The sequence below is a fragment of the Prionailurus bengalensis genome, chromosome B3, assembly GCF_016509475.1.
Source record: "Prionailurus bengalensis isolate Pbe53 chromosome B3, Fcat_Pben_1.1_paternal_pri, whole genome shotgun sequence".
In the NCBI taxonomy this organism is placed as follows: domain Eukaryota; kingdom Metazoa; phylum Chordata; class Mammalia; order Carnivora; family Felidae; genus Prionailurus; species Prionailurus bengalensis.
Genome location: NC_057355.1, coordinates 34,235,576 through 34,248,826, shown reverse-complemented (window position 1 = coordinate 34,248,826; position 13,251 = coordinate 34,235,576). Strand labels below are relative to the sequence as shown.

The 13,251-nt window shown below is 44.0% G+C and overlaps 1 protein-coding gene across 2 annotated transcripts in view; it reads left to right on the top strand.

The window, feature by feature from the left end:
• The window catches only part of THSD4 (thrombospondin type 1 domain containing 4), a 576,363-nt gene that overhangs the window by 553,913 nt on the left and 9,199 nt on the right, over window positions 1-13,251 (top strand). For both annotated transcript variants that reach the window (XM_043554015.1, XM_043554016.1), the window contains 3 exons: window positions 638-811; window positions 7,992-8,171; window positions 9,229-9,373. In XM_043554015.1, the coding sequence (XP_043409950.1) occupies window positions 638-811; window positions 7,992-8,171; window positions 9,229-9,373 (499 nt within the window). The remainder of the gene's footprint in view (window positions 1-637; window positions 812-7,991; window positions 8,172-9,228; window positions 9,374-13,251) is intronic.

Genomic DNA, 13,251 nt, shown 5'->3' with positions numbered 1-13,251 from the left:
GACATCTGCTGTACGCAGAGCACATCATTCGTTACCTGTCCTATGCCAGCTGTCCAGGTGAGTATGCCAAACACGTGAGGGGCTGGGTCACTTGCCCCAGGCCACCCAGCTAGTAGACATATTAACATCGATGTGTCTGGTTCCCGGGCCAAGCTCTCCCTCTATACCAAGCTGTCTCCTAACACTGTCACAGCTGTGGCCTTCAGGGACTTAATAGCAGGCGGCAACGATGAGGTGACAGACTTCACTTCCCCAGTCTCCCCAGACTAGCCCAATGTCGGCTACCAGCAGGTAGACAGAGGCCCAAGTGTTCATGCTCTCATTCTTCTGCTACTGGATATGTTTTCAAAAGCAAAAGCCAAGACAGGCAGTCTGACAAGTGTGTAAGCGTATGAATCGCAATAGTGGGACAGGATATTTGGAAAGAAGACTGTCCCAGAAAATCTAAGATGGGGGGGCGGGGTTGCCGTACTGGTACACCATAATGGAGTAGGCTATGCGGGAAAAGTGATCAGAGACTCCGAAGGGAAAGAGTTGGTAGGGAAATGAGATGTTCAGTTCTCCTTCACATCATTTGAAAGTGGTTTCCGAGCCTGTAGGGGTGTCCCCTCTAATGGAACTATCTCCTGTCTCTCAGTGCTCAGCGGAGTGTGGGGCTGGAGTGCGGACACGCTCAGTGGTGTGCATGACCAACCACGTCAGCAGCCTGCCCCTGGAGGGCTGTGGGAACAACCGGCCAGCGGAGGCCACCCCGTGTGACAATGGGCCCTGCACGGGCAAGGTGGAGTGGTTTGCGGGGAGCTGGAGCCAGGTGAGTGGCCAGAACTGGCTGTGTTTGTCTGTCTCTGGTAAGAGCGTCCGTAGCAGAGGGGTCAGGAACCAGGAATGGGAGTAGCCCAGGCATCCTGGGCTTGAATCCCAGCAGTGCTGCCCGTGACCCTGGAGAGGCTACTTATGCTCTTGGAGCTGCATTCAGTCAACAGTGTTTCTTGAGCTCCTACTATGTGCTCTTCTAAGCACATGAATTACATCAATGAACAGAACAAATATCCGCGCCCTCAGGAGAGTATGGTCTAGCATGGTTTCTTTGTCTATAAAATGCTGCTAATGACCGCACTGTATGAGGTTATTTTTAGAAGAAATGAAGAAGGAAATGTATATAAAGAATGCAGTGCATTTGCTTGCCATACAACACATACACTCTACATCATAGCTGCCGCTGCCATTATTATCGTCAGTAAAGCCAGTTTTGTCTGTATTTCTGTATTTGAGTGTCAGAAGCACAAATAGATAGGGTCCAGCAATACTACCTGTGGGGATATATGCAAAGGAAGCAAAATCAGTGTCTCGAAGAGATACCTGCACCTTTGTGTTCGTAGAAGCATTATACACCGTAGCCAACATCTGGAAATAACCTAAGTGTCTGTTGAGACGTGGATGGGTAAAGAAGATGTAATACATATAACTGATGTAGTATAGATATTATTCAACCATAAAAAAGAAGGAAATCCTGCCCTTTGTTGCAACACAGGTAGACCTGAAGGACATCAAATAGGCCAGACAGAGAAAGACACTGCATGGTGTCACTTACATGTGGGATCTGAAAAAAAACCTGGAACTTGGAGAAACAGCAGAACGGTGGCTGCCGGGGCCTGGGGGTGGGGGTGGAGTGGGGAAAATAGAGAAAGGTGGGTAAAACAGACAGACTTTCAATTGTAAGATAAAAAAAGTTCTGAGGATCTAACGTATAACACGATGAGGGTAATGATAATACCGTATCGTCAAAATTTGCTAAGAGGATACAATATACGTGTTCTCACACACAAAAGAGAGAAATATGGGAGGCGATGGAGGTTGATTAACTTGACTGTGGGAATCCTTTCACAATGCATATGTACATCAAACCATCGTGAGTACAGTTTAAATATATTACAATTGTTGTCAATTATGTCTCAATAACAGGAGAAAATAGAAGCTCGTGTAGAAAAAGTTGAGGCTGTTCCTTATAAAGAACAGATAATACCAAATACTTTAAGAAAGCAACTGAAGGGACGCCTGGGTGGCGCAGTCGGTTAAGCGTCCGACTTCAGCCAGGTCACGATCTCGCGCTCCGTGAGTTCGAACCCCGCGTCAGGCTCTGGGCTGATGGCTCGGAGCCTGGAGCCTGTTTCCGATTCTGTGTCTCCCTCTCTCTCTCTGCCCCTTCCCCGTTCATGCTCTGTCTCTCTCTGTCCCAAAAATAAATAAACGTTGAAAAAAAAAATTTAAAAAAAAAAAAGAAAGCAACTGAAATGATCAATTGATTTTCCCCCCTCAGTGTTCCAGAATTGAACACAGACTCCCTAAGAAAATGTGGAAAAAAGATCATTCCTTCTTACTGCCCCATTATGATTAACATTAGTACTTTGAGTTCTTGGGCCCCTAAGCATTTGGCTCTCAGGGCTGGCTGGTTCTCCAAGACGTTTTTGGCTGATGATCATGATTTATACATTATCAGGACCTCTGGCTCCATATAGAATTTTATTTCTTTTAAGTATCCTTAAAAACAGACCCTGAAAAAATGGACTGCCCCGTCCTTGTAAGCTGATACAACCCCCTTGGAAAGCAGTTTGGCAATAAAAGTCAAGAACCATAAAAATGTTCATTTGCCTTAACCAGTCACTCTGCTTCTGGGGATTCTTTTTAAGAAAATAATTACCAGAAGGGGGGCAAAAAAGGCATTTTTGACAGAGGTGTTCATGACAGCAGGGCACGTAGGGATATTATGGTATATCATAACTCATTAGAATATCATGTAACAACAACAGTGATAATTAGGGAGACGTAGAAAGTACACATGATATAGTGGCAAGTGAAAACCAGAATATGAAAATACATGAATGTCATCTCAGCCGCTTCAAAGAATGGGGTTTTATATGAACAACAGGGGGAAATGTTTTCTTCTCAAGTTTCCTTTCATGTTTTTATAATACAAACTGTAAAATATAGAAAATTCAGAAAGAAAGAGAATCCAAGTACTTCCAGTGCTACCCGAGTGGGTATCAGAGGCAGATGACACCTGATAACTGACCCCAGCCCTATTTCTCTGTAGTTCTTCTGACTCGGGGCAGTCAGCTTAACCTCTGTGGGCCTGTTTCCCCATCCAAACATGAGGATAAGAATACCAGCTAATAAATAGTAGTTCCCTTCTCCCCATGGTTATGATTTTGTCTGCCGGCTATTTCTGTGTCATTATTGATAGCAAAACACTTAGGGCGTGGGACCTGAATCCCAAAGATAATTCAGAAGGAGCTGTATTACACAACGCACCCACAGAAACCGAGGCAACGGGAAGAGCCCTATGGGAAATTGTAACAGCCCTCACATGGTGAGGATGAGCAGTACAATTCAACTCGAATGTCTACCAATCTCCCAAGACGAGAGGGGAGCAGGACTCAGGGTCCTTTTTCCTGGCAGGCCTCCTGTTGACTCCTGACCTACTCAGAGAACTGAGAGTGATGTGAATCTGGGTGAAGGCAGTGTTTGTTTCTGCCAGGATTAGAAACAGAATTTATTGCCCTGTTGTCCAAAAGGGTCAGGACATGACTGAATGTGACAAGGTTTTCGTTCTGGATTTATGAGGATGTTGGAGTCTGGGGGCACCTCCATACCCTGGGAATCTGATGTTGTCCCCAGAGAAAATGAAGTAGAGCATGCTTATTTATTGAAACTAAAATAAAAATAAATGTTGCTTCCATCCATGTGGTTTGAACGATAGTTGCATCTGGAACACCCCACTAGCCTGGTCACAGTGAATTGTCCAGGGTGGACGTGTAACCCAAGCCAAGCCAAGCAGAGTTTTTCTCTGGGACTTTTAGTGTGGGCTTTGGGGGAAGAGACTACCTGGGAAGTCGTGAGCACGGGTGCTAGCAGCGGCCTTGTTGAGGCTTGTGGAGAAAGCCAATCCAAGAGAAGGAGACCTGTCAAGCTTAAGGAGTCTCTTTTCTACCTGCAGCCAAAGTAGCCCAACTCCTACTCAGGGTATTCCACCAGTATCTAGATCAGTGCCTAGACGGATCACAGATGTTTCCTATCTTCCCCACCAGTTCTGGGTTTACTTCACCTGTACATTGTCTTTGTTCTGGGGGGTCTTTCACAGCCTCTAGCCATTGAGAGCAGCCCTCTTGTCTGCCTATCTGTCTGGATTTCACTGGCATCTTGAGCAGATATCTCCATTCTCATCTGGTCTCGGATCAGTGATCCACCAATGTACAACTGCAGGAATTCTTCAGGTGTACAAACACACATAATCGCTCCCACTGCTCAGTGGAAGTAGTTATCCCTGTTAAATACCGCTTGCTCTTCTAGGCTTTTCTCCATGAATTATATTTTACCTGATATTTGCATTACTGTCATTTCTCGTTGTCGAATTTCACCTAGTGCATTTTTGTCATCTTCTTATGTACTTTTCCAAGGTATGCGTTTTGTAGGCAAGACTTTATTTTTACCCAGTCTGCAAGTCTCTGTAGTTTTGGTTTGGTTTGGTTTGATTTGGTTTGGGGTTGTTTTTAATGTTTATTTATTTTAAGAAATAACAAGAAGGAGTGGGGGAGGGGCAGGAAGAGAGAGAATCCCAAGCAGGCTCCATGCTGACAGTGGATCTCACAGTGAGATCACAACCTAAGCTGAAACTGTCAGACACTTAACCAGCTGAGCCACCTAAGCACCCCAAGCAAGTCTCTGTTTTTTTAAGAGTTAAAATTTAACCATTCACATTTATTGCAATCAATTATATGTTTGGACTTTCCCCTGCCATCTTAACTTGTGTTTCCTGTTTAGGTTATTGCCATGCTTTCTGGGTCTGTTTCTTCTTAACTTTCTGCACATTTTCATGGATTAGGTTTCTCTAATTCCATTTTTCCCTCTAACATTTTGGAAGTTATAAATTCTATTTTTATTCATTTGGTAATAACATTCAAATATTTAGCAGTTTTAAAGTTTTATGTTTCTATCTGTGTTATCCTACATCTTCCCCCAAAAGAAAACAGAAACCTTAAGTCCTCATTTATTTATCTCCACTTTCTCAATCCACAATAGCTCCCAAAAGATCTTGAGATCATCTGGATCCAGCTCCATATTAATGTTAACTAATTTTATAGAAAATACTGAAAATCGAGAAAATTTAGGTTTAAAAATAGCTTTCTCCCACCCAAAGGTTATCTTTTTATTGAAATATAATTCACATACCATAAAATTCACCCTTTAAAAAAATTTGTTTAATGTGGATTTATTTTTGAGACAGAGAGACAGAGCATGAGCAGGGGAGGGGCAGAGAGAGAGGGAGACACAGAATCCGAAGCAGGCTCCAGGCTGTGAGCTGTCAGCACAGACCTGACGTGGGGCTCGAAATCACCAACTGCAAGATCATGACCTGAGCCGAAGTCGGACGCCCAACTGACCGAGCCACCCAGGCGCCCCAGAATTCACCCTTTTAAAAGTATACAATTCAGTGGTTTTTAGTATATCCACAAAACTGTACAGCCACCACCACCGTCTGATTCCAGAACATCTTCATCATCCCTGGAAACCATTATTAACAACAGCTTTTGCCAACTTCTGCTTTATGTCCTTGCTGGTGTGTCTTCTTCCAGGTTCTTTTTTATCTGGTTAGAGACCGTTAGTCAGTAAGTCTTTCAAATAGGATCATGAGTGGTAAGTTTCTGAGCCATTGAAAATCTGAGAATGCCTTCACTTTGCCCTTTGACAGTAGGGGCAGATGTCTTTACTGTCAGGCACCCGGGCACAGTCAGGCCAGCCCAGCTGTTCCTGGTCAGTACCTTAGCGGCCACTCTCTCACTGCCTTGAGTCCTCTCTCTTGCTCCTCATATTCCTTCTCACCCAAAGCACCTGAACTCTCCTCGTTGCCAGGCATCCTCCTGCGTGTGCATTTTGAACTATGATGTGCTTCTTCAATTTAGTCTCAGCTGCCTTTCACCATTCTAGTATCCCCCATAACTTCCGTTCCACCAAGGATGAGTATCCTTTCCTGTTTTCTTTTTTTTTTTTTTTTTTTTGTTTGTTTTTTCAACGTTTATTTATTTTTGGGACAGAGAGAGACAAAGCATGAACGGGGGAGGGCAGAGAGAAAGGGAGACACAGAATCGGAAACAGGCTCCAGGCTCTGAGCCATCAGCCCAGAGCCTGACGCGGGGCTCGAACTCATGGTCCGTGAGATTGTGACCTGGCTGAAGTCGGCCGCTTAACCGACTGCGCCACCCAGGCGCCCCTCCTTTCCTGTTTTCAAATGCTATTTCGTGCATGCACACGTATATCAACCCCCTCCCGCCCCTGCCGTACACACATACATTCACTTGTTCCTAACACAAATATTCTGCCATTTCTTGGCATTGAGGGTAGAAGGCTGAGCTATGTACTCATTCTCCCTTAATTACCTAATCTCTTCAAGGACTTTCTAAAAATAGCATCAAATAACTTCAGGTTTTGGTCAAGGTTTGTACTCTGCTATTCTGCCAAGCACTCAGTACAGACACAGACCCTCAGAGCAGTCATGGCGGGGAGGAGTCTTTCTGATTAGGTTTCCAAACCACCACTTTGCAAGTAAGACAGTAGAGCCATGGGGAAGTGCAATATCTTGGCTAAAGTCACAGAGCTATTTAGTGACGATGTCTGGACTAGTTTCCATGTCTCCTATTCCACCCTTGCTTTAACACACACACACACTCCTCCTGCAGGGGAGGCCAGACCTTTGCCTGGCAGCCTGGTCACTCCTCCCCTGCCTCCGGTGCTGTCATTGTCTGCAGCATTTGTAAGAAAAGGACAAAACCTGAATATACTCCAAATCAATCATAAACTAACGTGGAAAAAAAATAGGAAAAACAAACTAAGAAGACGTATTCTCTGGATGTCTTATGAGGATGCCCCGCCCACCCAAAAAAGGGCACAAAGGGGAAATTGCTGAGGGTGATGCTTATGATGTCCTGTGTGCTTAATTCATAGTCTGTTGGTTTGGGGTTTGTCTTTTTTTTCTGTAGATATGTGTGGGTTTTCCCCCGTTTTTTTAATTCGATTATGTTCCTGCATACAGACAGTAAAGGTAATGTTAAGAGTTTCAACTGAAGAAATTATTAGAGGCTCTTATACAGGTAGTAGATTATTTAAAGTCTCTAGAAGAATATAGATCACAGTTTAAACTTTTTGTAATCAAGAAGTGTTAAGAGTCAACCAAACGTGAACAGAAAACATTTTACAAAGTAACAGATACTTAAATAGAATACTTGGTGAGCAGTTATATGCATCGTGTTCGTGGAAACTAACAAAATACGCCAACGCATGTAATTGTCTGACCACCCTCTTTGTGTGACCACCCCCTGCACACTTCCCACCAAGGTGGGAAGTGAAAGGCTTGGACTCCAACGTCAAAGCTTCCTGCTGGCCACCTGTTGGGAGGGGAGGGTTGACCACAGGGGGCATTGTCCCCAGTCTTGGATCTTCTCACGTTCGTGCATCCCGAAGAATTTTAATTTAGCCCTTCATCCACAGGTGTGTGGGCTCTAAGAGACTACTTCATTCCCAGTATCCACGCACTGAGACCTGGGAAAGCCATCAGAATGTTGGTTCATTGTTTTACAATGAGCAGTGTCAGAATCTACTGGACAGGGACAACCAAACTGACAGGCTGATGTGTTCCTGCCTGTGCGCCCGGGGAGGGGTTATATAAAAGAGGTGGTCTAAAAGAAACCATTTCACTCTCACCACAGAGGGCACCACGACCCTGGCGCTGTGATAACCCAGGGCACCTACTCTCCATTCCAAACACAGAGCTGTTAGGAAAATTGGAATCCATCTGCAACTTTTCGTCCAGTAATATTTTCCAGGTGCCGTCGGGCTCATCCCCACTGAACTGATGATAAAAAGCACTCAAACAGACACCACATGATGTTCTCGTCCCCTTTCTGCCATGTGACACCCATCCTTCTCTGATTTTTCTCCAGTGTTCCATCGAGTGTGGGAGCGGGACCCAACAGAGGGAGGTGATTTGTGTTAGGAAGAACGTAGACACCTTTGAAGTGTTGGACCCATATGAATGTTCCTTCCTGGAAAGACCCCCCAGCCAGCAGTCATGCCACCTCAAGCCTTGTGGGGCCAAATGGTTTAGCACAGAATGGAGCATGGTAAGTCATGGTGCTCTTTATAGACATCACATTAGTACATCACGCTTTTGTTTTCCTCCCATAGACAGCCAGACCACCTACTGTGTGCAAGCACTGGGCTCAGCCCTGGAGTAGATTCCCTACAGTGACCTACTCTAGACAGTGGCTGTTGGGGCCTGCTTGGTGGGAGGAGCCAGAGGCTGGGACCATCTTGATCTCTAAACTGAAGAGGCCATAAAGCAGTGACTCTCAATTTGATTTATTTATTTTTTAATAATTTTTTTATTTTTATTTTTTTTAATTTTTTTTTAATGTTTGTTTATTTTTGAGAGAGACAGAGACAGAATGCAAGTGGGTTAGGGGCAGAGAGATAGAGAGACACAGAATCCGAAGCAGGCTCCAGGCTCTGAGCTGTCAGCACAGAGCCCGACGCGGGGCTCAAACTCACGAGCTGTGAGATCATGACCTGAGCCGGAGTCGGTCGCTTAACCGATTGAGCCACCCAGGCGCCCCAATAATTTTTTTAATGTTTATTTATTTTTGAAAGAGAAGGAGAATGCAAGTGGGGGAGGGGCAGAGAGAGAGGGAGACACAGAATCCGAAGCAGGCTCCAGGCTCTGAGCTGTCAGCACAGAGCCCAATGCAGGGCTTGAACCCACAAACCAGGAGATCATGACCTGAGCTGAAGTCGGACACTTCACTGACTGAGCCACCCAGGCACCCCATCAGTTTTAGTGTGTGCAAAAGAATCAACCAGCATTTTGTTTGGAAAGACCGGATTCTGGCTCCACCCTAGCCAAGTATTTTGCATTTTGAACAAGTTCCTTAGGTGAGTTGGATGCAGGTATCCTTGGACATTCTGAGAAATGCTGTTGTACAGGGGATGTGGTTGGGGTATAGTTGGGACATAATTGGCTGTGAGTTGATGGTTGTTGATGCTGCTGGACGCATGGGAGTTTGTTTTAGTATTTGGTCTCCTTTTGAAGATGTTTCAAATCTTCCAAAATCTGCGCCTCCGATGTGCTAGGCTAATGGACTGTCAAAAATCTCTTAACGCTCTCCTTTTGTCGCCATGCAGTGCTCCAAGAGCTGCCAGGGTGGCTTCCGGGTCCGGGAAGTGCGCTGCCTGTCAGATGACATGACCCTAAGCAATCTCTGTGACCCTCAGTTGAAACCAGAAGAGAAAGAATCTTGTAACCCTCAGGACTGTGTCCCTGAAGTTGGTGAGTAGGGATTCCTTTCTAGGAGAAGAGATACATCCTTCTTAAACTCCATCAAGTTCTCTGGTATGAAAATGCCAAGCCCATCTAGATCTCTCCATGACCTTGTGCATAGTCATGGAGTTCAGGGGGTCAAAATACTTTCAGTGTGATAAGTTTCACAGTTTTTTTTTTTTTCAACGTTTATTTTTGGGACAGAGAGAGACAGAGCATGAACGGGGGAGGGGCAGAGAGAGAGGGAGACACAGAATCGGAAACAGGCTCCAGGCTCCGAGCCATCAGCCCAGAGCCCGACGCGGGGCTCGAACTCCCGGACCGCGAGATCGTGACCTGGCTGAAGTCGGACGCTTAACCGACTGCGCCACCCAGGCGCCCCAAGTTTCACAGTTTAAGATGACTGTTCATAGCAGGGATGGCGATCCAAAACACCCTCCAAACTTAAATGTGAACTGATTAAAATGCTAATGGTTTCAGAGATTCGGTTCCATTATCTTTAAGGTCAAAGTAGTGAGAGTTCAACTTTTAACTGTAGGAACAAGTCAGTGTAAGGAAGAAAATTAATAAGAAAGGTCTAAACCTATTTTTTTAATGTTAAATAATAATTAAAAGTAAGAAAACCTTGGTATAGAACATAAAAGGAAATGTGAATGGATAGAGAGGCTAACTGTTCCTCAGTACTATAAAGAGGATAAAATAAGGTTCATGGGGTTCAGCAATAATATGTTCAAATAGATTGCCAGGGTGCCTGGGGGGCTCAGTCGGTTAAGCATCAGACTTCCGTTCAGGTCATGATCTCACAGTTCGTGAGTTCGAGCCCTGCGTCAGATCCTGTGCTGACGGCTCAGAGCCTGGAGCCTGCTTCGGATTCTGTGTCTCCCTCTCTCTGCCTCTTCCCCATTTGTGCTTCTCTCTCTCTCTCTCTCCCTCCCTCCCTTTCTCTTTCAAAAATAGATAAACATTAAAAAAAATTTAATATATTGCCTTATCATATACTTGAACATATTATAAACCTACATAAATTAAAACTATATGCTACTGATTCAGGAAGAGACAGGCATATCGATGTTATAATACAGAATTCTGAAACAGATTCCTTTATACCAAGGAAGTGAAGTATGATAGTCTAATATTAAGGAAGTACAGAAAGGAGAGATTTCCACTGTATTCAGATAGTTGAAGATCCATTTGAAAAAACAAAGAAAAGCATCTTAAATCTTGCCTTATGCCATATAGAAGCACAAGTGCCTAATGGATTGAAGATCCTTACATAAAAAAAAACATACTGTAAAAATGCCAGAGAAAATACATCTCAGAGTTGGTTAAGTCTTCATAAACTAGACCCAAAACTCAGAGGCCTCATTGCTGAATGTAAAAACATAATTAATTAAAAACATTTTTCTGTTAAGAACATTGTATTAGGGCTCTCCGGAGAACCAGAACCAATAGGAAAGATAGACGGGTGGATAAGTGGGTAGGTAGACAAAAGATGACAGATAGATGATAGATGATAGAGAGAGAGAGAGATGGATAGATAGATAAATAGGTAGATGGATAGATAGATAGGTAAAGAGAGAAAAGAAGGGAGAAATGAGTAATTGGCTTACATGACTGTAGAAGCTGAGAAGCCCCACAATCTACCCGTCACAAGCTGGAGACTCGGGAAAGCTGCTGGTGTAATTCAATCTGAGTCTGAAGGCCTGAGAACCAGGGGGAGCTGATGGCGTGAATCTCAGTCCAAGAGCCGAGATGACGACGTGAAATGTCCAGCTCAGGCAGTGAGACAGAAAAGGGGCAAAGTCCTCCTTCCTCTGTTTTACGTCCTGTTCAGGCCCTCAGTGGATGAGGCCCATCTGCAATGGGGAGGGCCACCTGCTTTACGGGGCCCGTCAGTTCCAATGCAACCTCATCCAGAAACACACCCGGAAATCACTTTCAATCTGGGCTCCCCATCGCTAGTAAAGTTGACACACGAAAGGAACCATCACAGACATCATAACCCAAGTTGAAAGAAGCGAAGAAAGGAAAAGAGAGAGAGAATGAGGAACGATTGTGAGACAATGTGAAATATACCTTACTGCAGTGTGACACAATCAATATGAGAGGAAACCGTCCAGCCAGGAGCCAGAGCCCAGAGTGACAGAAGTACCATTGCCGATTCATGCACACAAACATGTTCACCTAGATGTCGCCTCCATCAACTTACTTACATTGGCAGCACATAATTAAAGCATTCGTTTAAATGTGGATCCTAAATTGTTAGGTAAATTGTTTTTTTAAAAAAGTAATGCAACACTGGAAAGAAAAGTTGTGTATGTAAACTTGTCTACTTGTCTCGGGCCAGCCCAAGATAATTAAAGACAGCCAAAATTACCAGACCCATAGAATTGATTGTACAGTTTGCAAGCTGGGAGTGATTGGCATAAACGGTTCGTGTATTCTGAAGGGCTAGCCCTCAGCTAGCAGACATCTCCTCCAGGTTTCTAACTAATTTGATGTGATAGAAATTTTTTACCAGTCTGCTTTGGTCTTTTCCACTTGTCTATGGTGTCTTTGCAAGGACACGAGAAAAAACTGTTTAGTTTCCAATTATAGAAAATTCAATTCAGGAAAAGGGAAACTATGAGATTTAACAAAAGAGAAAATGTAAGCAAGACCGTGGTATTCTTTCATATGCCTCAGGTTGATCCCAATCGATACCATCAGAGCTAAAGGTACTAAAAATGTCCAGGCTGTGAGCCAGAGTTATGAAGCACAAAGTGTATCCCAGACAGTTGCACCCAGCAAGAATCTGTATACACTGGGAGAGCAAAGATGACTCGGGTGCACATTTGGTTATAATGCTCGAGAAGAAAATAGTGTGTGAGTACATGGGCAAATGTATGCTGTTATCAGGTTTTTGAAATCTACGTACATTTTTATAATCTTTCACTTAATTCCAGAGAGCCGTTACTAAATCACCTCACAACTGACCGTATCTTAGAATCAAAGAATCAAATAAATGCCACTCAAGCAGAGTCAAATCCTTAATATACATAAAACTCACACAAATTAGTTTAAAAAGAAGAGATAAGAGGGGCGCCTGGGTGGCTCAGTCAAGCATCCGACTTTAGCTCAGGTCATGATCTCACAGTTCATGAGGTCAAACCCCGCGTCAGGCTCTGTGCTGACAGCTCAGAGCCTGGAGCCTGCTAAGGATTCTGTGTCTCCCTCTCTCTTTCTGCCCCTCCCCCGCTTGTGCTCGCTCTCTCTCTCTCTCTCTCTCTGTCTCACAAAGAAAAGAATCCCTATACCTCTGTACCTTTCCTTCAGTTTTGCTGTGTACCTGAAAAGACAAGTGATCCAATTTTATAAAGGATAAAAGATACGAACATAGTTGGAAGAGGCGGAGTTAGTAATCAGCTTCACTAGCACATCAAAAAGGCAAATTTTAAAAATAATGGTAGTCTGTGTTTTTCCCTAAGACTGGAAAACTTTTCAAAATTGGACAGTATTCGCTGTTGGCAAAGTTGTGGGGGGAATGTAATCTTCTAGGAGAACTTTGGCACTATCATTCAATACACAAAGTATTCGGTGTCTTTGACTCAGTGACTCTACTTCCGGAAATTTACACTCAAGCTTTGCTCTCAAAAATGTATGGATATGCACATACATGAGTAACAGGGCTGGGAAAATTGTGTAGAATTGATAAGTGACTGAATTGTAGAATTTCCTGTGACTCATAGAAATCGGAAGCAATTACATTTCTACCAGGAGAAGGAAATGGCTAATTATGCTACTGCACATAGGACAGAATTGACGTCTTGAAAAGAATGTGGTAAAGCTGTATGTCATGATGCATAAACGGATTAAATATACTTGTGAGGCATATCAAAAAGCAAGCA